This window comes from Pimephales promelas, chromosome 1 (assembly GCF_988280905.1).
Source record: "Pimephales promelas chromosome 1, fPimPro1.hap1.1, whole genome shotgun sequence".
NCBI classification, from domain to species: domain Eukaryota; kingdom Metazoa; phylum Chordata; class Actinopteri; order Cypriniformes; family Leuciscidae; genus Pimephales; species Pimephales promelas.
The window spans coordinates 422,636-450,296 of record NC_142769.1 but is presented as its reverse complement, the minus strand read 5'-3'; the positions used below and the strand labels follow the sequence as shown (position 1 = coordinate 450,296).

The following is a 27,661-nucleotide window of genomic DNA, read 5'->3' as shown; positions in this document are numbered from 1 at the left end:
ACCAGCCTGTGTGATACACTGTGTTTATTTATTATATGGCTGACACTTTACAATAAGGTGCACTAGTTATCATTAGTGAATGTATTTACAATGAGCAATGCATGCTGTTAATAATACAGCTGTTCATTCATGTTAGTTTACTGTGACTAATGTTAACAACAAGTGCAACCTTTGATTTTAATAATGTTGACATTAATATTAACTAGGATTAATAAATGCTATAGAAGTATTGTTCATTCTTAGTTCATGTTAACTAATGAACATTATTATAAAGTGCTATTATTATATGTAATGCACATGCATGTTGAAAGATCATGACATTGTTTACCTTGAGTTCGGTGTGTATTTATATATTGTTTTATTTTACATGTGTAAAGTTTGCTTTTTTATGATGTCATTAATAAAATATGTGATCAATCACTTTATAGTTTTGGATGAACTGATTTAATATCTGAATGACATGCAAGTTTGCAGATAAATTATTGATATATAAAAAAGGAAGAAAACATTATTTTGAAGCATGTAAACTTCATTTGTTAGCTTAGCGAGGAGGAACTGCTGTTTGCTGTTTTACTCACGCCTTTCTGTCAACAAACCCTCCCTGAAAATCCCCAAACACATACGTCCACTGAACAAAGTGTGCCAGATTTATGAAGAAACCTAATACATCATGTGCTTCAAGCTCGACAGAGAACAACTGATGTGTTCGTATCAGTCGTAAAGATCAGTATAACACATGAATTGTCTTGCGGCAACTCAAGAGTAGGAGGGTCGTTCCTGGTATTCAGTGCCTTTTGGCCATCAAACAATGTAGAAAATCTAGTTTTTAAAAGAAATGTATTATAGGGTGATGCAAAGCATTTGAAAAAAATATTCTGGTCAAAAATGTTCACCCTGTTACTTATACTCTTGTAAATTTTTTTTATTGTCACTGACTTATTAGCATGTTTTTCTGCTGGTTTTATGAAATTAGTGTCAAAAAACAACAACTGCTTGACAGGGTGGACAAAATAATAACAGGTGGATAAAATAATAACAGGGTGGACAAAATAATAACAGGTGGACAAAATAATAAAAGGTGGACAAAATAATAACAGGTTGACAAAATAATAACAGGTGGACAAACTAATAAAAGGTGGACAAAATAATAACAGGGAGGACAAAATAATAACAGGTGGAAAAAATAATAACAGGTGGACAAAATAATAACAGGTGGGCAGAATAATAACAGGTGGACAAAATAATAACAGGGAGGACAAAATAATAACAGGGGGAACAAAATAATAACAGGTGGACAAAATAATAACAGGGGGAACAAAATAATAAAAGGTGGACAAAATAATAACAGGCGGACAAAATAATAACAGGTTGACAAAATAATAACAGGTGGACAAAATAATAACAGGCGGACAAAATAATAAAAGGTGGACAAAATAATAACAGGCGGACAAAATAATAACAGGTTGACAAAATAATAACAGGTGGACAAAATAATAACAGGCGGACAAAATAATAACAGGTTGACAAAATAATAACAGGTGGACAAAATAATAACAGGCGGACAAAATAATAACAGGTGGACAAAATAATAACAGGTGGACAAAATAATAAAAGGTGGACAAAATAATAACAGGCGGACAAAATAATAAAAGGTGGACAAAATAATAAAAGGTGGACAAAATAATAACAGGCGGACAAAATAATAACAGGCGGACAAAATAATAACAGGTGGACAAAATAATAACAGGCGGACAAAATAATAAAAGGTGGACAAAATAATAAAAGGTGGACAAAATAATAACAGGCGGACAAAATAATAACAGGCGGACAAAATAATAAAAGGTGGACAAAATAATAAAAGGTGGACAAAATAATAAAAGGTGGACAAAATAATAACAGGCGGACAAAATAATAACAGGTGGACAAAATAATAACAGGGAGGACAAAATAATAAAAGGTGGACAATGTAATAAAAGGGTGGAGAAAATAATAAAAGGTGGACAAAATAATAACAGGTGGACAAAATAATAAAAGGTGGACAAAATAATAACAGGCGGACAAAATAATAACAGGTGGACAAAATAATAACAGGGAGGACAAAATAATAAAAGGTGGACAATGTAATAAAAGGGTGGAGAAAATAATAAAAGGTGGACAAAATAATAACAGGTGGACAAAATAATAAAAGGTGGACAAAATAATAACAGGTGGACAAAATAATAAAAGGTGGAAAAAATAATAACAGGGAGGACAAAATAATAAAAGGGGGACAATATAATAACAGGGAAAACAAAATAATAACAGAGTGGATAAAATAATAACAGGGCAGACAAAATAATAACGGGGAAGACAATATAATAGGGATAAAATAATAATGGGTGGACAAAATAATAACAGGGAAGACGAAATAATAACAGGGTGGAGAAAATAATAATGGGTGCAAACTAATAATAAGTGGTATAAACAATGGATGGATGATTTCACATTTACATTATTACTGTATTAGATGGGAAACATTATGTAAAATACTGCAGTGAACATACTTCTTCAACTTTAAACATCAAATACTTTTCAGATATTACAGGGTGGACATTCTGATCTAAAATCAGCCAATGCACCATGACTGAGCAAAAACAAGCTAACATAGAAGGCTTATCAATAAAGAATTGAATTGTCTTTAAAACTATTATTTTAAAAATATTGAATATTTCTCTTAACTGAATCATCTTAAAGAAACATTACTGGTAAAATGACTGATAAATCATCATGAAAATGGTGATAAGTGGTGGCTAAAAATATGTTGTGAAATGTCACTTTTTTTAATCAACTTAAATAGAGTTGAAATGGTGTTATTTATGCGTAAAGGACCGTTCACATCAAGCACGATAACTATAAAGATAACGATGAAGATAACTATATGATTGCGTCCACACCAACGACCGATAACTGTCTTTTAAACACGCGCGCGCCCGCGCTATGTTTTTAAAGTAGCGAAAATGCTTTACGTTACAAACAAATATCAAAAGAAAAGCAGGCGCTTTTGGGTACAAGACATCCAAAAGAGGAGAAGAGTTGGCAGCGCATCTAAACAGTGAATCTAGCTGATGAAATCATGCAGTGATGGGATAAAAACATCACTAGTCACACTTTTGGATAACGCCTTTTTTTTTCACTGCAACTTCAGCAATATTGTCAACTAGCGCTGGATAGCCTACCTGAGGTAATTTGCTAAACTGCATATGGTTAGGGTTATTCCCAGGATACAACCGATTGCTTTCCATATGTATTGTTCAGGCAACAATAATAAAGATAAGAGAAATGACTGGTACAGGCTTCTTTTATTCCACGTGGTTGTACACACAGCATATCTCCATTACCACACCACTCTTTAGCCAATGCACTTCATCTTATACAACACATTACTGCCATCTGCTGGAATCAATCATATACAGCTGTACTCATTACATCTCTTTTCCTTTTTTTTTTTTTTTTTTTTTCTTTCTACATGTTACATGAACTTTCACATAATTACAAACACTTGACTATATAACACTCAATTCATTTTTTTTTTTTTTTTTTTACCAATTACAAGTCCATTCGAACAAGTGGTTTTCGAACTCGATTAGATCTCCGTAAGATAGGAATGTCAGTCTTTGGTACAGAGGAATCAAGTTCAGAATCAGGATCAAGTTGCTGATCAACAGAGGGCATTGAGGGCATTTCACAAGACTGCATTTCAGGGGACATCAGCTCCACAGTTGGCTCATCCAAAGGACATTTCTCTGCAGTCTTAAGCAAACTCTGTCGATTTCTCCGTAAGGTCTGCCCATCTTCTGTATGAACAAGATATGATCTCGGGTTTATCTCTTTTAGGACTGTAGCTTTCTTTCTCCATCCTGTTGGCTCCGCAACTCTAACGACATCTCGTTCAGAAAGAGGTTTTAGTTGCCGACTTCCCTTGTCATAATATTCTTTCTGCTTCTCTTTTATATGTTGCATCTCTTTCAATGACAAATCGTTGATTTCTTTTTTCAGAGATAATTTTGGAAGTGTGTCACGCAGTTTGCGATTCATCAATAACTCGGCAGGAGATAATCCACAACTGAGTGGAGAGGAACGGTAACTCAACAGAGACAGATTTTCATCCGAATTACTTGCCGCTGCTTTTTTCAAAAGTCTTTTTACAATTTGTACCCCTTTTTCTGCTTTACCATTTGCCTTTGGATAAAGAGGGCTTGAAGTAGTATGCTTAAAGCCATACTGCTCTGCAAACAGCCTGAATTCATGACTATTATACTGGGGACCATTGTCACTTTGCACACAATGAGGAATTCCATGCCTTGCAAAAATGCATTTCATACGTTGAATCATCTCGTTCGATGTTGTTTGACGGAGCTGTTCAACTTCAGGATAATTGGAATAGTAATCAATAACCACCAAATAATCCTTACCATTCAACTGGAAAAGATCAGTGCCTACTTTTTGCCACGGCTCAGTAGGAAGAGCAGCTACCATCATGGGTTCTTTAGCCAGTTTATAATGATGACTCAAACAGACAGCACACTGACTGATGAATTTCTCTATGTGCACGTTAATTCCTGGCCAAAAAACAGCTTGTCTAGCTCTTCTCTTGCATTTTTCAATGCCAAGATGCCCTTCATGGATTCGACGAAGCATGTCTTGGCGCATTGATACTGGAATGACAATTCTGTTATTTTTCATCAGCATGCCCTCCACCACACTCAATTCTGCCCTTAATGGAAAATACTGTGGACACTTGCCTTTGGGCCATCCACGATGAAGATGTGCAATAACCCTCTGCAGTTCAGAATCTTTTGCAGTTTCCTCCGCAATGAGTCTTAACATCTCATCTGAGACTGGTAGAGATGAAACCACCATACTCACATGTCTCTCAACTTCGTCCATATTGCTGATCTCTGAGGCGGCTGGTGCTCGAGACAGTGCATCAGCTACAATGATATACTTTCCAGGGGTATAAACTAAATTCAGATCATATCTTTGTAACTTCATCATCATGCGTTGAATTCTAGGTGACATGTCATTTAAGTTCTTTTGAATGATAGATATTAATGGTTTATGATCCGTCTCTACTGTAAAAGTAGGTAATCCATAAACAAATCCATGGAATTTATCACAGCCAAATACTAACCCCAAGGTCTCTTTTTCAATTTGAGAATAGCGTCTTTCAGTCTCTGTCAGAGATCGAGAAGCATAGGCCACAGGTCTCCAGGAATCCCCAATGGCCTGAAGAAGCACCGCCCCCAATCCATCCTGAGAGGCATCTGTAGAGATCTTAGTTGGACGTGTGTGATCAAAAAAAACAAGGACAGGTTCAGTGGTAAGAATCCCCTTTAACCTCTTCCATTCTTGATCATGAACTGATGACCACACAAACTCTTGATCATTTTGTAACAACTGTCTCATATGTGTGGTTCTCGCTGAAAGATTTGGCAGAAATTTTCCAAGGAAGTTTACCATTCCCAACGCACGCAGAATTCCCTTCTTGTCACTAGGTGGAGGCATATCAAGGAGGGCTTGTACTTTTGCTGGGTGTGGCTCCACACCTTTTGCCGACAGCTTGTCACCCAAGAATGTTATCTCTGTGACTCCAAATTGACACTTTTTCTGATTGAGCTTTAAATCATGTGCACGAACTCTTTCCATCACTTTTACCAGTCGTTGATTATGCTCTTGAAGGGTGGACCCCCACACCACAAGATCATCAATATATACACGAACACCCTCCAGACCTTCAATAAGGGTTTCCATGGCTCGATGAAAAATCTCGGGAGCTGACTTGATCCCAAAGGGAAGTCGAAGAAAACAATATCTTCCAAAGGGAGTATTAAAAGTACAATACTTGCTGCTCTCAGAATCCAATCGGATCTGCCAAAACCCTTGAGAAGCATCTAATTTACTAAAAAACTTAGCTCCTGACATGTCACTAATGATCTCTTCACGGGTGGGAATCTGGTAATGTTCTCTTTTTATACAATCATTGAGATCTTTAGGGTCTAAGCATACTCTCAACTCACCATTTGGCTTTTTCACACAAGTGATGGAATTCACCCAATCTGTAGGTTGTTCAATCCGCTGTATAACTCCTGATTGAGTCATGCGATCCAATTCCTGCTTCAAGAGATCTCGCAGAGGTGCAGGAACCCGCCGAGGAGCATGTATGACTGGTGTGGCATCATCTTTCAGTTGTATTTTATAGGTAAATGGCAATGTGCCTTGACCTTCAAAAACATCTGGAAATTGTTTGACAATGTCAGTTACATCATCACAGACAGTCTGTAAGACTACAGTTTCCCTGTTGACTTGATAAACTCTTTTAACCAAATGAAGGTCTTCACAAGCTTTATCTCCTAGAAGAGATTCATGGCCGTTGGGAACTACAACAAACATCAAACTTTGCATCTTTCCTTTGACTTGTAATGTTAATCGACATACTCCTTGTGTTTCAATTGATTGTCCATTATAAGCTTTAAGGGGAACTGTACGTTTTTTAATGAGAGGTTTTTCTTTCAATGCTTTCACATCTCTAATGTTAATCAAATTAGCTTTTGCACCCGTGTCTAATTTAAAAGGCACAATGGTCCCATTAACCACAAGAGGAACAATCCATTTCGAAGACGAAAACTTCACTGAATCCTCTCTGGATACACATGTTGCAGCATCCTGATTTATATTCTCTTCGGAAACCATGTTGACATAAAACGAATCACTCAAGGAGTCACTGTCATCTGCCTCCTCCACAACATGCACTTTATTTTCCCTCTTCATGTCTTTTGAAAAACACATTTTTGCAAAGTGGTTCAGGCCATTACATTTCGAACATCTTTTTCCGAAAGCCGGACACTGTCTGAACTTATGTTTGGTCCCACAACGCTTACAAGAGAAAGTTTCATTGTCGTTTTCTCTGAAATTTCTTGAGTTTCCTCTTTTCCTGTCTCTGTATGATATGGCATCTACTGCTGCGCTCTGAACTGACATCGCTGACGAATTAGCCCCATCAAATTGTTTCACTTGTTGTCTTGCTACTTCACTGGACTGGCACAATTGAACAGCATAATCCAAGGTGAGCTCTGATTCTCGTAACAATCTTTCTCTCAGTTTCTTATCATAGATACCGAAAACAATCTGATCACGAATCATTGAATCTCTCAATTCATTAAAATTACAAGTCTTTGCCTTTATTTTGAGGTCTGTAAGAAAGTAATCAAAAGCCTCTCCTTCATGCTGCATTCGCGTTCTGAATACATATCGTTCATATGTCTCGTTCCTCTTTGACAAACAATGAGCATCAAATTTTTCCAATACCTTATCCAGTTTCTTCTTGTTTGCCTCTTCCTCAAATTGAAAGGTGTTATAGACCTCCACGGCATCAGCTCCAGCAATGGTAAGTAACAGAGCAATCTTTCTTTCGTCCACAGCAGCTGCTTGTCCAATAGCGACAACATACAACTCGAACTGTTGTTTGAAAGTCCTCCAATTTGCATCCACATTTCCACACAACTTCAGCGGCCCCGGTGGTTTAATGGCATCCATTGCTCTTTTCTACTAACCCCACTCCTGGTACCATGTATTGTTCAGGCAACAATAATAAAGATAAGAGAAATGACTGGTACAGGCTTCTTTTTTTCCACGTGGTTGTACACACAGCATATCTCCATTACCACACCACTCTTTAGCCAATGCACTTCATCTTATACAACACATTACTGCCATCTGCTGGAATCAATCATATACAGCTGTACTCATTACACCATATATCCATCTTTTTTAACGGTTTGGCTTGTCAAACAGTGGAGGATTTTTTTTTTGTACCTCGACGATTAACTTTTCTGGAATGTCATCCGCCATTTTAAATGCGCGAGACCGTTAAATTAGAATGGATTCTGATTGGTTGTCAGTGTTTTATCGTTGGACAGCTGGAAAAAAATCGTTCTGAAAGTGATCCCATCGATATCGTTCCTCATGTCTTTATCGTTATAGTTGTAGTGTGAACTCTGTTATTCTTTAATATGGAGAACGATTTTTAGAATTATATCTTTATAGTTATCGTGCTTGGTGTGAACGGGCCTTTAAATTAATATAGTTCCAGCATTTTAAAGCAGTAAGACCGAATCCCAGGAATAACAGAGAATCTTTGTGTGTTGCTAACATGTCTTGCCCTAAAACTGAACCCCTGACAAATATCTTCCAGTTCTGTCAACAGAGTGACAGTGAAGCTGACATTCCATAACTAAAGCAATGATTACAATAACTGATGCCAACTCTGGAATGTGTAATATTGATTATGAGCCGGCACACATGAGGTCATATTTGCTTGTTTACCGTCTTTTTCAGGAATATGCCTTTTAAGATAACACCCAAGAATGTTACACACGTTGTAAACAGAAGTTTTGTGGAACGTTCAACTAAAGAATTTTACAAGACGCTGGAAAATAACTAAAGTAATTCATTTTCTTGACATGCATCCAGATCATTAAAAAATTGGCAGTGCAACAGAACAAGTTAGCTTAGCTATTTATAAGCAAGAACTTTTTAATAAGCAAGGTGTTGAGTGTACTAGTCCTACTTGATCTTAGCGCTGCGTTCGACACTATAGATCATAAAATACTCTTGGATCGACTACAAAACTTCACCGGTGTTCAGGGACAGGCATTAAGCTGGTTTAGATCGTACTTATCGGACCGTTCTCATTTTGTCTGTTTAAATGGGAAAAAATCAAAGATAACGTCAGTAGACTATGGAGTACCGCAAGGATCAGTTTTAGGCCCTCTGCTATTCTCAATATATATGCTGCCACTTGGTAATATTATAAGAAAACATGGAATTAATTTCCACTGTTACGCTGACGACACTCAATTATATATTTCATCACGACCAGATGAAAACACTAACTCATCTAAAATGACAGAGTGTCTCAAAGATATAAAATGCTGGATGACACGTAATTTCCTGCTATTAAATTCAGATAAAACGGAGGTATTACTTATTGGTCCAAAAAACTACTCACAAAACCTCTCACAATACAACTTTAATATAGACGGATGTCCTGTTACTTTATCCACAACAGTAAAAGACCTGGGTGTTATACTAGACCGCAACTTGTCGTTCGAAAATCATATTTCATATGTTACAAGAACAGCCTTTTTCCACCTTAGAAACATTGCTAAGCTACGTAACATGCTATCTATTTCTGATGCAGAAAAATTAGTTCACGCATTCATGACCTCGAGACTAGATTACTGTAATGCTTTATTAGCCGGTTGTCCTGCATCCTCAATTAACAAGCTACAGTTAGTACAAAATGCAGCTGCTAGAGTTCTTACTAGGTCAAGAAAATATGATCATATAACACCGATTTTATCATCTCTACACTGGTTACCTATTAAGTTCCGCATCAACTACAAAATACTACTACTGACCTATAAAGCCCTAAATGGTTTAGCACCTATGTACTTAACGGACCTTCTTTCGCCCTACAATCCACCGCGTTCCTTAAGATCACTAAATTCAAGGCTTCTGGTCATTCCTAGGATATCGAAGTCCAGTAAAGGAGGGAGGGCGTTCTCGCATTTAGCTCCAAAACTCTGGAATGGCCTTCCCGATACGGTCCGAGCCTCTGACTTGCTGACACAGTTCAAAACTAGATTAAAGACGCATCTCTTTAGTCAAGCATTCACATAATGCTTACCTTCTAGTCCTCTGTTATGCCATACGGAACCGTTTGCCACTGAAACTGCTTAACGCACCAGTGGGGCTCGACAGCCTCTTAGACAAACGGGTCGGCGCGTATGGTTGGGTTGCGGAGAGTTCGGGTTACGGAGAGTTTGTGAGTTATAACGGAAATTATTATGAACATCAGCTATGCTAATTATTTCCCATCTGCCTTTCTGCTGTTATCTCGGGACGCTTGTCCCGAGAAAAATGGCGTTCGTCAGGTCCAGTTTTGTGTCCAGCCTCTCACGGGGATTTCGGATGCCCCAACGCCTGTGATGAGACGACTCAACGCCTGTGATGAGACGACTCAACGCCTGCGATATGTTATGGCGCCGTTTGATTCATAAACAATATTTATATTTAATATTTATATTTAAACAATATGAATGTAAGCCAGAGGAGAACTGGGCCCCGACTGAGCCTGGGTTCTCCCAAGGTTTTTTCTCCATCCAATCTGATGGAGTTTGGTTCCTTGCCACTGTCGCCTTGCTTTTGGCTTGCTTTGAGCTTGCTCAGTTGGGGTTATTTATTTAGTGTTTAGCAATGTTGTTGATCTGTGTTGTGCTACTTACATGTTATCACTGTGAAGCTGCTTTGATACAATCTGTATTGTGAAAAGCGCTATATAAATAAATGTGACTTGACTTGACTTGACTTGAAAACAGTCAATTATACTGCTTTATAACAAACAAACATGGTTGGCAAAACATTCCCAAAACATGTTTATTTTTATGTTAGCCAGGAAAGCTTTCCAGGCTAAGAAATAGGAAAAATAGGACTTAATAATAAAATAGGACTTTTGCTTTGAAATATTGTTTAAAATTGATTGATAGAATTAACCCGAGCAAAAAATCCGTCAGGATTAAATCAAATTGATACATGTGTAAGATGTCGTATCTTGTATCGCTCAGTAACCGATTTTACATTAAGCGCAAAACATAAAAAAGGAATAACAATTATGACTACTATAGGATAACGATAACATTAAATTAATTCATTGCCACGGAATTACCCGGTCGTGTAAAGAACAACCCCACGTGTTTAGATCTTAATTCTTGTTTTTCATCATTTTAACTATAAAATGAAAAGATTTCGACTGATCTAATACAGGTTTTAATATACTTTGTTAATGAAAAATGACACATTTCAGCATGGTATATAGTTATAAAAATAAAACCTAAAATTATCCTGCAGGGACCTATAGTTTCTCAGAAATATTACCAAACAGGAACGTTAGGAACATTATAAGGGAATGTTCTGTGTTTGCGCGGATACTCCAAACCGGCCAACTTGTTTTCATATTATTTTAATTTATTGTAAAACTCATAAACACACCGGTTTGTAGCGCTAGTTTACGAGTGCACTGTTATTACACGTCACGAACTAACCTCGCGAGCGCCTGTCAATCACACGTCACGTGCACATGTTGACCACGTGATGGCGCCATAACCCAACAAGTGTGTATGGCAAAATCAGAACAAAATAACATAAGCTGACGTTATGCAAATATCAAGGTATCATAAGGCTAAACTTCATGTCTAATGTTAAAGATTGTTTTTACGTTTGACACGCTATACTCGTTGTTTTATTAAATGCTTGAATAGATGAGTTTGAGACTAAGTAAAATGTGTGTGTGTGTGTTTCTGTTTATATTACATTGTGTGGACCAAATGTCCCCACAAGTATAGTAAAACATGAAATCACCTACATTGTGGGGTCCAGCCAGCGGTCCCCATGAGGAAAACAGTGTATAAATACTAAGTAATGTTTTGTTTTGTTTTTTGAAAATGTAAAAATGCAGAATGTTTCCTGTGATGGGCAGGTTTAGGTTTAGGGGCAGGGTAAGGGATACAGTTAGTACAGTATAAAAACCATTACGCCTATGGAGAGTCCCCACAAAGATGTGTGCGCCTGTTTGTGTGCGTGTGTGTGTGTGTGTGTGTGTGTGCGAATGGTCCTGATGTCAACACTTCACAGGAATAGACCTGATCCCACAGAAACCTTTATCAGATCATTATGACAATAACACGAGCGCTATCAGTCGAGCACAGGCTAAATCTGGCCCGTCACAGCAATAATGCTCAGTTATGAGTCCAACATCATTCCCACAACACACACAGCCACGCCTGAACTTGAACCGTATCTTAAAGCTTTGAGTTTAGCGCTCAGTTTTGCCCATGTTTAAGCTTTGCTTGCTTCAGGGGAAATTTTCATAAAAGTCATTATAACGTTATTATTTATTATTATTATTTATTATTTATGACTTATTTATTAAGTCATAAATAACCATATTAATACACGAGAAGTCATCAGATTTTACTTAATTACTACATTTTTAATTGATAAATTGAAGGTTTTGTTAAACATTTCCATATTTCTGCAAAATGGTGAAGAACTTGAGTAAAGTGGCACAGTTTACCCCACTCTCTCCAACCAATAAGCATTTGCAAAGTCTTCAGGTTCTGACTAAGAACTAGTTAGTTCATAACTTTACAGGCGAACTCACACCCGTCACACACACACACACACACACACACACACACACACACACACACGAGACCCAGCAGAGAAAGAATACTTTTGAATGATGCCTCAACAACACAAGGCTAATATCATAAGACACTTTCTTTAAAGGGCGGGCTCCAGTCAAGCCACATAACAACCACCTGGTACACCCTAGCAACCATCCTAATTTACACCTGGTAAACCCTAACAACCATTTTAATAACCACCTGGTACACACGAGCAACCATCTTAATAACCACTTGGTACAACCTAGCAACCAGCCACATAACAACCACTTGGTACACCCTAGCATCCATCTTAATAACCACCTGGTACACCATAGCAACCATCCTAATAACCACCTTGTACACCCTAGTAACCATCTTAACAACCACCTTGTACACCCTAGTAACCATCTTAACAACCACCTGGTACACCTTAGCAACCAGCCACATAACAACCACCTGGTACACCCTAGCATCCATCTTAACAACCACCTGGTACACCATAGCAACCATCCTAATAACCACCTTGTACACCCTAGTAACCATCTTAACAACCACCTGGTACACCTTAGCAACCAGCCACATAACAACCACCTGGTACACCCTAGCATCCATCTTAACAACCACCTGGTACACCATAGCAACCATCCTAATAACCACCTGGTACACCCTAGTAACCATCTTAACAACCACCTGGTACACCTTAGCAACCAGCCACATAACAACCACCTGGTACACCCTAGCATCCATCTTAACAACCACCTGGTACACCATAGCAACCATCCTAATAACCACCTGGTACACCCTAGTAACCATCTTAACAACCACCTGGTACACCCTAGCAACCAGCCACATAACAACAACCTGGTACACCCTAGCATCCATCTTAACAACCACCTGGTACACCATAGCAACCATCCTAATAACCACCTGGTACACCCTAGTAACCATCTTAACAACCACCTGGTACACCCTAGCAACCAGCCACATAACAACAACCTGGTACACCCTAGCATCCATCTTAACAACCACCTGGTACACCATAGCAACCATCTTAATAACCACCTAGTACATCCTAGCAACCATCTCAATAACCACCTGGTACACCCTAGCAACCATCTCAATAACCACCTGGTACACCCTAGCAACCATCTTACTGTAACAACTGTTTAGAATTCTATGGAAAAGCAAAATAAAAAACATTTTGTTTCATTTTCGCTATTGATATTCAAACAAATCTCACATAAGAGGATTTTTTTGTGTGTGAGTTTTAGTGTGAGTGTGTGTGTGTGTGTGTGTGTGTGTGAGTGAGTGAGTTTTAGTGTGAGTGTGTGTGTGTGTGAGTGTGTGTGTGTGAGTGAGTTTTAGTGTTAGTGTATGTGCGTGTGCGAGCCTACTCAGCCATATTTTTTAGTTTTCTGGATGTGGGTTATTAGGGAATAATAATTATTTATAACTGCTGTATAAGTGAGTGTGTGTGTTTGTGTGTGTGTGTGTGTGTGTGTGTGTGTGTGTGTGTGAGTCCGATCTCTGCAGAGATCAGAACAGGGAAGCTCAGCTCACACACTCATAGGAAGTTAGTACAGGGCTAAAGTGTGAAATCACTTCTCGTTATCTATGTGTATGTGTGTGTGTGTGTGTGTGTGTGTAGATATTTTTTTTCATTAGTACCCAAACTGGTCATATATGACACACATTTCTGAGAGATCGATTGCACACACACTGATGCACACCGACAGATGATGATTAACTTTTATTCAAACGTGCCTATCTCTGAATCAAAGCGGTTCACTCAATAAAGTCGATATTCAGTGTTTGATCAGTGTGTGTTTGAGTCCGTGTGCCTAAAATATCAGACTCGCACAGTTTCTCACCAAAGCTAAACTCGGGTCACAGTTCCCAGGTCATTCAGCAGAACAATGGGGCCGTTAAAACCCAATATATCACTCTCACTCGTCCCTCTCGGACTCCGCTTCTTTTCAAGCTTATATCACACCTCTCTCTCTCTCTCTCTCTCTCTCTCTCTCTGATTTACAGGATGTGTGCTGCTATTCCTAATCTTCACACAAATGCTCATTAAAATGATTAACTATTGCAATAATCAGTGTTTCCCCGCATGACTGGCAACTCTTTGATAGGGTCAAAATGGTCAGACTTTAAAAGGCCATCGATTTTCATGAGGACATTTTTAAAGGCACACTACGCAAGAATTTTACGTTAATATAACAGCTTCACAGTCATTTCGGTGGTAAATAAACTCCTCCTGGTAGTAAAGCCTGGGGGGGGGGACAGCAAATCTCGCGAGAATCACGGCATGCTTTACGGCAATGATGTCACACACATCAACAACGACAGTTGCGCGCATTTCATGTGATGCTCGACGATGGAAAAAGCAAAGAAAACGTGGTAGGAAGAGACTAGGAAAAGGAAAAAAGTATCTGACCGCGTGAGGAACCGGACAAGAGACGCACTCAGGATTGCACTAGTTGGCGCGCTAAAAAGCAGCACTGGATCCAACAGCGATGCCGACCTGGCGATCTTGTTGATGGACTAGTAAATCTCTTATTTCTAAGCTAGTTAGCGTTCTATGTTGTCTGTTGCTGCACTGGCTTGTAGTAGCCTATGTCATTTTTTATGATGCTGTTCATTCATCCATTGTTGATAATTAGACCAGTCCAATAGTTTCCTCATGTCTAGCTAGCTATTTACGACAGTGCAAGTACTCCGCAGCGACTATAGGGGTCGCCGTTTGACAAAAACACAATTTCTACATAGTGTGCCTTTAATTGGAATTGGAAAACAAAATATTAAACAAGTGGCATTTGTTTTGTAACCGATTTGTAACTGTATTTTTATAGCAGCATCTGTAAATATGTAAAGTTCGTGTTGTCCGCACACAGATACGTCCATTTTGGATGCCATATGCTTCTAGCGCAGACCTTTGTTTCGTTAGCCTTTGCCCCTTTGTTTCTTTGTTATAAGTGTATTTGCATGATTTGTATTCCCCTTGTGTTGTGTGTGATCGCTGTTGGCCAGCCTGTTGCTTTGTCAGATTGTCTCGTGTTTTCCCCGGTTGGCTGTCTTGAGCCTCTCTGCCTGATCATTGTCTCGGGCCAGGCTCAAACATCTATCTTCTAGTAGCTGTAGCAAGACAAATCTGAATCACGTAATTCCTCACAAACGTTGAAATATTTTGTCCCGTTGCTTTTATGGACTCTCTATCGATGGGCTTCTCCTTAACTTTATGCCTTCATGTCCCCCCGATTGCCTCATAGACAGTAAAAGATTGCCTGCGAGCGTCCCCTCCTGTCTATACGGTAATGTCTATATTGTGCGACAAAAAGTTCCGTGGTTATGACGTAATCGTTAGCCTATATTTTTCAAAAACAGCTTCTAACGTAAGATACAAAGTAATGGAGCCTTTTATACATTGTCGTGTTTATTTAGATATTTGGACGCCTCTGATGTAAAGTTATTCGCTGTCAAAGTGACGCCAAAATGAATGGGAGTCAATGGAATGCTAACAGCGTGAAGTTTTGCTACAATGGCGGCTCCCGCGAGGCTTCAACTTCCGGCTGATGGATTACCCGCTTGACTACGTCACTGCGTTGCTCTGGTTGGTTGTAGCGCTATCCTATTGCATGCAGAGGGAATTTTTGAAAGACAACCGTTTATCCCACCCCTCGGATTGAGCCCTGCCAATGGTGTTCCCAGACCCAATATCTTGATGTGGGCTCAAAACATGCTGTGTTTCCACTGTCGGGCCACTGCGAGCAGAGCTTTAAACAGGCGGGCGGGGCCAATAGCCTCGAGTCAGGAACACGGGGCTCAAAACATGCTGTGTTTCCACGGTCGGGCCACTGCGAGCAGAGCTTTAAACAGGCGGGCGAGGCCAATAGCCTCGAGTCAGGAACACGGGGCTCAAAACATGCTGTGTTTCCACGGTCGGGCCACTGCGAGCAGAGCTTTAAACAGGCGGGCGAGGCCAATAGCCTCGAGTCAGGAACACGGGGCTCAAAACATGCTGTGTTTCCACGGTCGGGCCACTGCGAGCAGAGCTTTAAACAGGCGGGCGAGGCCAATAGCCTCGGGTCAGGAACACGGGGCCCAAAACATGCTGCGTTTCCATGGTCAGGCCCAGAGCTCTGCAGCGCTTCACTGAAACCGACCCGTAACACGCCTCTCTGGAACAGCATCACACAAACCCATCACTTCACCAACAAATGGAAGTTTTATCAGAAAACTAATCAGAAGGAAATCATTGGAAACCGCGAGATCGCAAAACGAACAAAACCGTGTTCTGGATGGAGTTCAGATGATCGCAGGATCGCTTTCCAAGAACTCATCCAGTGCGATTTTAGGGAAAATCGTATCTATCGAAGACGTCCAATAGGTTACTTACGCACACCGAAAGAACACCACAGGCAAAGTGCATTCAACATGGGGAAATCTCACAGTAAAACTGTGAAAAATATGATACAATGGCGTTTTACACTTTGAATTGCTATATAAACAAACTTGAGATCATCAAAGCCGTCGACGTCGGCCGTGATTTGTGTTCTCTCTCCATCACTGGGCTTGATAATAACATTATGCATTTATAGCTCTTGTTTTTGGGAGTGTTAACATGTTTGTGAGGCACCAGTACGGCGGAGGGGAGACTGGGATGGTGTGTACATACTCAAACATATTTTAGGGACACATTTGTGGCCTCCCTTTAGGAATGTCCTTTTTCTTATACATTTAATAAATGAAAAAAACGTTTGTTTTTTGCTTTGTTTTTTAGGAAAAATGCTTAAAGTTGTCTGGGTTATGTTTAGTGTACAACTAGCTATATATAAAAACAGTAGACGTTTATAAAATGTCCCCATTTGTGTGTGTGTGTGTATGGGAGAGGTCTCTCACCCTTATCTAGTGCTTCAGCCTGCATTTCCTGTCCCTCACGAACTGCTTCCTGTCCTTGGCGTTGGAGCCTTCAGACACACACACACACACACACACACACACACACTGTCCCCCATGCACAGACAGCTCTACACATAGACTCACATTTATGAATACGCACACACTGTCGCCAGGCAGGCCTTTGTGGGGAATTACACAATAGCGCTGGCTCCTGAGTGCCGGGGGACTTTACATGAGTCAGACGGAAGCCGTATATGTGTTCGCACTCTCTCTCTCTCACACACACACACACACACACACACATGGCCCAATGCTTCTTCATAAGTAAAAGTACTGTATGAGGGGGTTACACACGCGAGCGGCTCATGTGTGTATGTGTGTGTGTGTGTGTGTGTGTGTGCTCTTCTGCTAAACCCAGTCATTATAACACAAAGAGTTAGAGAGTAAAAACATTCAAATCAAGGTGACCAGAAAATAGGATGTGGTTTTGGTCAAGTTCCCACTTGCTCCGGTAACACTGCACACGATCGGGACATTTTAGTTCTCAAAACGTCAACTTTTACCGTTTACAGTCTCCTCAACAAACCACAGGGACCCTTCACTGTAAAAATGAATATGCTTTATCTAATCGATAAAATGGTGGCAATTACAGATTACAAGCAATATTATTTATTAAATTGAACAAATTAGAATTGAGTAATAGTTAATCAAATTAACATTCCAATTTGTACAATTTAACTAATAATATTGCTTGTAATATGTTGCCACAATTTTATTGATTAGATAAAGCATTTTTTGTTCAGTGTTCACGGAGGCAACAGACCCGATATTACAGACCCCGATATTCAATACACAGTTTGTTTCTAATATTAAAATCATTTATATTAATATTATTAGTATACCTTGCATTAGATATGTTTAAACAAAGCACTGTGTTAAACTCAAGATTGTGAATATCACTCGCTGACTGTTTTGTGGTGTAAAGCGAGTTTCTTCACTGAATACAATGCAACACCTTCTCTTCATTATCAGTGTGTGACGATCCTCCTACTACTGTTTGCAAATCCAGGTTAAATCTATGCATCAGGATATTAATCCTAAACCAAACATGAATCGCATCCGCGAGGCAAACATTTAAACTCTTAAACACGATTAAACGTTCGCGAAATAAAAGTTAAATTACAATTTCACGTGTGATGTCTTTTAAATAACAGGCCTAATATTTAGAATCGCTGATGTAAGCGCATATCTTCTTAAACTCTTTATGCTTGTTGCACTTTTTTATCATCATGAGTCATGAAAAATAAAAAGCACATTTGTTTTAAGCGCCTCCTAGATAGAAAATAAGAGTGTGAGTAAAAGTTAAATCACAAGCTGTTCATGCAATGCATTTTTGTCCTAAATAAACACTCGCAAACGGAAGAACTTTTCACCAAGCACAACACATATGCTGTCAGGTAAATGCGAATCTAGCATGCGTTTTATTTATCGTACCATTTATACGCCAAAAACAGTGCGTGCACGAGGGAACTATTTTTGGTGTATATGGCACGAGAAATAAAGTGCATGCTCGCTCCTCACCTGACAGCATGGGCTATGTGTTGTGCTTGGTGAACTTTCATGAGATCAGGCTAGATTACTACATGCTTTACCCTCGAACTTTTTTATTATAATGATAAATAAAAAGGGTTTTAACACACATAACACATTCGCATGCCTCCTAGAAAGAAAATAAAGGTGTTTCTAATGCATGAGTAAAAGTTAAATCACGAGCTTTGCAATGCATTTTAGTCATAAATAAACGCGCAAACGGGAACAGAAGTTTTCACCGCACACAACTGGTGTGATTATTCACTTTATACTCTTTGAATGTAAAGTCCTGCCAAAAAGTGAAATGTCCCGGGGGAAGGATCGCTGTGAACGCGCAGTGTTTGTGAACGCGGAGTCTTGGCTCGGTTCGGTCCGCCCACACGGGTCACTATTGGTGGAGTTTAAATCTGTGTGCACTTCTGACCTTACTGGATATACTGTAGCGCCCAGCACTGGGAGACCAGCAGAGGACATCCAGTGGAGGAAGTCTCCAGGACACACACAGTCTAGTTCATCACCGGGGATCACCAAAGAAACGCGCGGCGCGTGCAGGAGATGAGCAGTCCCGATGCGGGTTACGCCAGTGACGACCCGAGCCTGACCCGAGCCAGACCCGAGCCGGACCCGAGCCTGAGCCGAGGCACCAGTTCAGTCATGATGCCCGTCGCGCGACAGTGCGCGTGGCCGGAGGCAGACGCGCTTCACGCGCTCTCAGACGCCAAAGCGAAGCGCGAGACTCCCGCGCGCGGAAAGAGCGAGGCGCGCGTCCGCAGGCCGATGAACGCGTTCATGGTTTGGGCGAAAGATGAGAGAAAGAGGCTCGCGCTGAAGAACCCGGATCTGCACAACGCAGAGCTCAGCAAAATACTCGGTGAGATATATGTGTCTATCACTGGTTTACTAAATCAGCCGCTTTTGTTTAAAAACATAATTATTCAACTCATTATTCTCTATATAATATCCATCAGAATAAAAATTTGCCGAACACGTGTAAGTTTATCATTGACCCAAGGTGAAATAAAGCAGATCTAATGTCGTATATTAATATCATTCGACATGAACGTGTAATACTTGTAATACAAGCAATGCTGACAGTACAAATATAATATGCATCTATATTATTGTTTTATAATAATGCAATTGGCGTGTAGAATCAAATTATGTACCAGTAAGTGTAATAAGAGTTCTGGAGTTGTGTTTTTAACCAGCTCGTTGTTCATGATATTTTGCTGATTTGATCAATAAGTTGAAACATCATTCTACGTTGCTTTAAAAACTTTTTAAAACAAGATTCAACTCATTTTTTTAATTTGGTTTAATGTAATTTAAGTTAAACAACCATGTAAAACTTTATGGCTGCTACTTTATTTTAAGTTGTATTTATTTATTTTTTTTAAATTAAGTTATGTGGACTTGTCAACTTGACAAAATTAAGTTAAAAAGTTGACAATTCCACATAACTTGTTTTTTTCAACTACGCATGAAGTTTATTCACTTAATTTCAAGGTAACAGGGTTCCTCTCTTTTTTAAGTTAAGTCAACTAATCACTTTTTAAACTTAATTGTTTAACTAATTAACCTCATCGTGAATTGTTCAAGCATTAATTGGAAACACTTCACACAATAAGGTTAATTAGTTATGAACTAACAACATTTCTACAGCATTTACTAATCTTCGTTAATGTTCATTTCAACATTTAATAATACATTATTGAAATCAAAGCTTAGTCACTGAACATAAACAGACTATTTTTAATAACTAGCATTAACAAATAGTAATAAACACGGTAACAAGGGTTAGTTAAAATTTTAAGTTGATTGAACTGGAAAAAGTGAGTTAATACAATGAAGGAGAGTAATTTAATCACCAGAAACTCAAAATTATATGTTATCTGAACTAAACAAATTATTTAAGTTGATTTGACAAAAGAAAAATGTTGTGATTACTACACTGTAAAAAAATATTTTCGGTTTAACTTAAAAAAGTAAGTAATCTGGTTGCCTTAAAATTTTAAGTTGATTGAACTGGAAAAAGTGAGTTAATACAATGAAGGAGATTAATTTAACCATCAGAAACTCAAAATAATAAGTTATCTCAACTAAATAAATTATTATAAAGTTGATTTGACAAAAGAAAATATGTTGTGATAACAAATCTTGAAAATATATTTTTTACGGTGTAATAACCAGGGTTAGTTGGCGTTATTAATGTTCACGGTCTGTAAAGCTGGATCTCTGGTGTCGTCTCTAGGCAAGTCCTGGAAGTCGCTGGCGCTGTCGGAGAAGCGGCCGTTCGTGGAGGAGGCCGAACGCCTGCGAGCGAAACACATGCAGGATCATCCCAACTACAAGTACCGACCCCGGCGCCGCAAACCGGCCAAGCGAGCCAAGCGTCTGGACTCGGCGTTCCTGCGGCCCGCTCCGGACGACTTCCCCGCGTACTTCCAGAACCAAGCCTTCGAGACCTTCAGCGCCACTCCGGCGGGATTCAGCGCACACCAGTCCTCGTGCAGATACACACACTTCCAGGAGCACGCCGACACACACACCGCCTACACACACACCGATCCGCAGCTCGGCCTGATGAGCGACGCACAGCTTTACGACGAGAGCCTGTGTGTGTATGACTCTCCGGGGCCGATGATGGACGAGTGTGTGGTGTACGGGGGCCCTCATGTCCCTCAAGGGCCCGATCTGATCTCCGCCGCTCTGTCTGACGCCAGCAACGCCGTGTATTATTACACTCATTCCTGAACAACTCAATCCAACTTGGTGAATTATTTCTAGCTTTCGATCGATGAAATGTAAGTCCGCGCGGAGCCGAGATTCCAGAGGCCATTCAATGGTTTTCACTCTAATTTTGAGAATCTGAACCCATTAATATCAGCATTAAAGTTTGTTCATTTCCAGAGGCTGTTTATCATCTTAAAGTTCCTGTAGTCGATCATTTTATCACCAAAATTACTTAAACGTTTTTTTTTTCTATTTAAATATCTTGACTGTAGCTCGACACCTCATTTAGTATTTGCGGTTCTATGAATATGCAAATGAGCCCCGCCTCCATTTACACACTCACTCAGAGAGCCACTCAGTGTAATTCCACATAGAGATGAAATTTCAATTGTTTACACATTTTTTTTAATTCAAACTCATTAAAATGGCATAATCAATCGAAAATATGAACTAATGTGGAATTGTCAAGTCGATCATTTTATCACCAAAATTACATATTTAAACGTTTTTTTTCTATTTAAATATCTTGACTGTAGCTCGACACCTCATTTAGTATTCGCGGTTCTATGAATATGCAAATGAGCCCCGCCTCCATTCACTCACTCACTCAGTGTAATTCCCCATAGAGACGAAATTCCAATTGTTTACACATTTTTTAAATTAAAACTCATTAAAATGGCATAATTAATCGAAAATTAATTGAACTAATGTGGAATTGTCAAGTTCATTTAAATAACTTTATCAATTAAGAATTAAGTATAAAGGCAACGGTTTCTTCAATTTTTTAAGTTAGAGAACTGAACACTTTTACAGCCGAAAGCATAATTTCAGTTTAGTATAGTTTTTCTCAGCTCGCCAGGATTGTTTATAATATTAAAGTCCCCCTGCAGTCGATCGTTTTATCCCTTAAAACTCATCTTTGATCAAGAAAATAACATATTTAAGTGTTTTTTTAATTAAAATATCTTGAATGTAACTCGACACCCTTGCCTCATTTAGTATTCATTGTGATATACATATGAATATGCAAATGAGCCCCGCCTCCACTCACTCAGCTCAGAGATCCACTGGTCTGACGGCAGCATTAAAGTTTCAAAATGTGCAATATTTCACTTTCAGTAAAGCAGGACAAAAACACTAATATAATAATAACTCTGGCGACTCTACTGTAAATATAGTGTAAAATGAACTGTACAGTAAAACCCTTACAGAGTCATTTTTGTTTTTATTTTATTTTTTCGTTGTTTTGTTTTTTTTGTATTTTTGAAAAATAAAAGTAAAGCATAATATTGTGTTTGTTACTCTGTTTAAAACAGTCAAACTCTGTCGTATGAACTCTATTCTGCTGGATTGTGTGTAAATGATGTTCGTGCTCCAGTTAAAACTTCCCGGTTCTCTCACACACACACACACTAGCCTAGCACATACACACAAACTCTCACACGCACACACTCTCATTCGTATCCACACGCACACTCACATATACACACAAACACAATCTCACACACTCTCATTCACAAGCATATTAGTGTGTATGTGTGTGTATGTGTGTGTGTGTGTGTGTGTGTGAGAGAGAGAGAGTGTGTGTATCTGCTAGTGTGTGTGTGTGTGTGTGTGTGTGTGTGTGTGAGAGAGAGTGTGTGTATCTGCTTGTGTGTGTGTGTGTGTGTGTGTGACAGGACTATGTAAATATGTGTCTCCAGGCTTTATCAGATTCATAAGCTTGTCCTCAATCCCAGTCCAGTTGTGCTGATGATAAATATAGACACACACACACACACTGAATGGTAGCTCAACAACACAACCAGTTATTCCTCACACCGATTTACACACATCTATACATATCTCTGACACACACGGATGCTTTTGTTACTCGTGTGTGTTAGTGGAGTAAATCTATAAATGGACCTGATTGTTACAGGAATACTGACTAAAAACTGTGTGTGTGTGTGTGTGTGTGTGTGTGTGTGTGTATGGATGTGTGTGTTTGTGTGCACATGAGTGTGTGTGTGTGTGTAAATGTGTTTTACACGCGTCTCAGAGAAGCTTCACACGATGTTCCTGTTTATCAAACAAGTTCCACATTTGTACCTAAAAAATAGTGACACACACACACACATCCATAGACACATTCATACACACACACACACACACACACACACACACACATCCATAGACACATTCATACACACACACACACACACACGTGTAAAAACCTTTATCTTTTCCCTTTGCTTTTGTATTAGTACAGCAGGGACACTTACGAAATCAGTTCAATTTCATGTTTATTTATCACTTGATTTAACACAGATTCCTTCAGATCAGCTTCACAGATATACATTATAAATATTAATAAACACCCATCAGGCACTTAAAGTGATGGTTGATATCGATGAGGTTTATAATAGTTTGAGAAACTATCAGTCTGCATTCAATCATCCCAATTGTGCGTGTCCTTTACTTTTATACAAAATATAGATTTTACAAACTGTTTTTTTTACTCTGAAAATGCCATGAAATCAAAGACACATGTCTATTCAAGTTTTGTTGGAAATTTGATATCTGAAAGTTGATATCACAAAAATTAAAGTTCCTATGAGATTTAGTTTTGGCGCTTTACCCAAAATGTCCACCGGGTGTCACACACATCCCACTGATATTATTGGGTTCTCGAGTCACAAATGTCAACATTTCTGTCACAATATCACTTCATTCAGGAAAACAATCCCCAGATATGGACCCCAGAGTCTCAGACCTTTCCAACGATATGCACTTTGTCAAGATTAGAAAAGGTTTTGATTATAAAATAGACTCCACCCACTCGAGTCGCCGCTATACGTTTCGCAATACAAAAATTTCAAAATAGTTCTCAAAATGAATACTGAAAGTTTTAGCTAATACTTAATTTATGAATATTAATAAATGATGTGATAGGAAAAAGGGCAATATAAAAAAAGAGCACCAAGCGTCACGCTAGAGTTAAAGAACCCATGCTAGCATGTTTAGCATATAGCCAGCATGATTTGGCATGTTGCTAACATGTTTTAAGATGATTTAGAATTGGTGCTAGCATGAATAAACAGTGCTGGAATGTCTGAGCACATTGCTCAAACATGTTTTAACATTTTGCTAATATTATTTAACAAGGTGCTAGCATGATTCCAGCATGAATTAGCATGGTGCTAGCGTTAAACATGTAGCTAATATTATTTAACACATCGCTAACATTATTTAACACAATGTTTGCACCATGTTAATGAATTAACATGGTGCAAAAAATTTTTTAACATGTAGCTAGCATGATTTAACATGATGCTAACTTAACATGGTTCTAGTATGGTTAACATGTAGCTAGCATTATTTAGCATGATGCTAACTTTATTTGGTTCTATATGGTTGACATGTAGCTAGCATGATTTAGCATGATGCAAATTTTATATGGTTCTATATGGTTAACATGTAGCTAGCATGATTTAACATGATGCTAATTTTATATGGTTCTATATGGTTAACATGTAGCTAGCATGATTTAACATGATGCTAATTTTATATGGTTCTATATGGTTAACATGTAGCTAGCATGATTTAGCATGATGCTAATTTTATATGGTTCTATATGGTTAACATGTAGCTAGCATGATTTCGCACAAAATGAACCATGCAACTCATTACTCCTGGACTCGTTTATGTTGCTGTGAGGCGCTCGCAGGTTCTGTCCTCCCGTCTCCCCGTGTTAGCCGTCTTATATGCAACCTTTATTTCAAAGTGAAGGTGCCAAAACTTTATTGGGACGAGAGAATTTGCCTGTCAAGTGTGGTTTTGAACCCCTCGCTCTCAAACATGATTTAATGAATAGCATTTTACTTTCGCTTTTGATTTTGGCGTTCAACGATCATGAACCTGCGCTGTCGCTCTTCATTACACAACATGCAAACCAGTCAAATCATGAAACAAGTTCCCATGAAACAAACGTCCCGCCGGACCTGCTCGATATTAAAAATAGAGTTAAAAGAGAATTGAGCCGCTGTTTCAGTGATCGGAGATCCGGCTTCAGTGTGCGCTTAGACAAAAACTCACAACAATATGTTAAAATACCCATCTTGGCGAGTTTTTACTAAACAGTTGGTTTTGTCTTAAAGGGGTCATATAATGTCATTTTAATTTTACAAGTTAATTTGATTCTCATTAGTATTGTAAGAAAACACTTATTTTACCTGGTCAAAAACAGCTCTGATTTCAGCACGCCGTTTCAGTGCATGCGTCTTTAAATGATAATGAGCTTCGCTGACTCCGCCCCTCTGTTTTGACCTTTACTGTCTATGGTTTTGACGGAAACCTTAGCCGCATTCATCGTGACGCGTGCAAGTGATTTGCAAAGATTAAAATAAAGGTTAATAAAGCTTTACACACACTTCTTCTGGAGGTGCAGCAGGTCTGTGAGTCTGTGTCAAAACGCTGCTGTCAATCAACAATTGTGGGAGGGGCGTCGACCATGTGATATTAGTGTATTAGATCGGTGGATTCGCTCTTAAAGTGACAGTAGCCTAATAATCACAACAAAAGAAAAGAGAATCACTCACTGATAACTTTAGTAACTTCATTCATACGGTGCAGAGTTTTATTTTTAACACTCGATTATTAAATTTTTGTATAGTATACAAGGTAAAATACTTAATTTTTATATATTTTATATTAGTAACACTTTACAATAAGGTTCATTAGTTAACATTAGTTAATGTATTAACTAACACGAACTAACAATGAGCGATCTTTTTTTTACAGTATTTAATATTTCTTAATGTCAGTTAATAATAATACAGCTGTTCATGCTATAGTTCATTGGGACATAATGTTAACAAATACAACCTTTGATTTTAATAAAATATTAGTAAATGTTGAAATTAATAGAATTCTAAGTTCATGTTAAAGCTTCTTTTAGTTTATTCTTAGTTAAAAACACTTAGTTCTTTCAAAAATATATGTGCTCATTAATGTATATTTACTTCGTATTCTTGTGAGTGTATAATATGCCATTGAAAATACATACGGGTAAGGGGTTCGCCATGTTGCCCCTTCCATCTTGAAAGTACATTAGCCAAAGAGGGACATACCCGTTAATTCAAGCTTCGCCTTTCGCGTTAACGTTGGAGTTAACACTCATGGACGAGGTCGAACTGGAAGCCATGTTAATCTTGGACTACACTGGCCACCGTAGGAGTTAAAACGAAATTGGAATTGAGAGGAACAGAAACTAATATTCACTGGATGGTCATATACCTTTTCACCACTAGATGGGGGTAAAAATCACACAGTGTAGCTTTAAATAACGAACATTATTGTAAAGTGTTCCCTTTTAATGTATTTGTCCTATTTTTTGTAATCTTATTTTACATGGTTTATATATTTTGCTGAGTGTCGTTGTTCGACAGTGAAACTGCGCTTATAAAGAACAGATTATGGGTTTCGAGGTTTCCTGAAGGCATTGTCAAGGACCCGTACAGAAGCGAGTTTATGAATATGTGTTGGTGCTTATAAAGTCAACATGCAGTTTTTATTTGAGCGATTCTCCCGCAGTCAGTGTCGCGAGTGCCGGATGATCATGTGACACGGCATGGCCGCTTCGCTTCATGTGTGGGTCCACAGACATATCAAACAAATCCCATATTTATCCCAAACATGTCTTGGATGTTTTCCCAGTATAAGCAATGCTCGCTCGGGGATCTGAAGCCGGCGCCTGGAAAACTGCAAAGGGTTAAATATAGATACACACATTCCAGATGAATACCTCAGCGTATGATGTCTCTCTCTCGCGTGTGTGTGTTTTCACTCCTTTACACGCTTTATAATCTCTTCATGATTCTCAGCTGGTCAGAACATCACGTGTTCACACACAGAGTAGCTCACAGCAGAGTTATCAAATATATACATCATAAAACCCAATTCTTTTGTTTTGTATGTTTATGTTAACTCTTTCCCCGCCATTGACGGACTTGTTGGCTTGTCGTGTTCCCACTGTTGTACGGTAGGGGGCGCTGTGACATCTTCCCTTTTTGGATCAAAACACAGAAGATGCAGAACAGAGGAATCTCACGTAAAATGACGTGATTGTCAACATCAAGCAGCATATAAATCAAAACTGTCTGTAATTGAAACTTGCCGGCCCAGAAAGT

The 27,661-nt window shown here is 38.8% G+C and overlaps 1 protein-coding gene across 1 annotated transcript; it reads left to right on the top strand.

Moving 5' to 3' along the window:
* Positions 1–19,114: 19,114 nt before the first annotated feature.
* On the top strand, positions 19,115–22,780 carry sox17 (SRY-box transcription factor 17). Its single transcript, XM_039673086.2, has 2 exons — positions 19,115–19,629; positions 21,010–22,780. The coding sequence occupies exons 1-2, from the start codon at positions 19,314–19,316 to the stop codon at positions 21,510–21,512; spliced, it is 819 nt and encodes a 272-aa protein (XP_039529020.2). The 5' UTR covers positions 19,115–19,313; the 3' UTR covers positions 21,513–22,780.
* Positions 22,781–27,661: the final 4,881 nt, after the last annotated feature.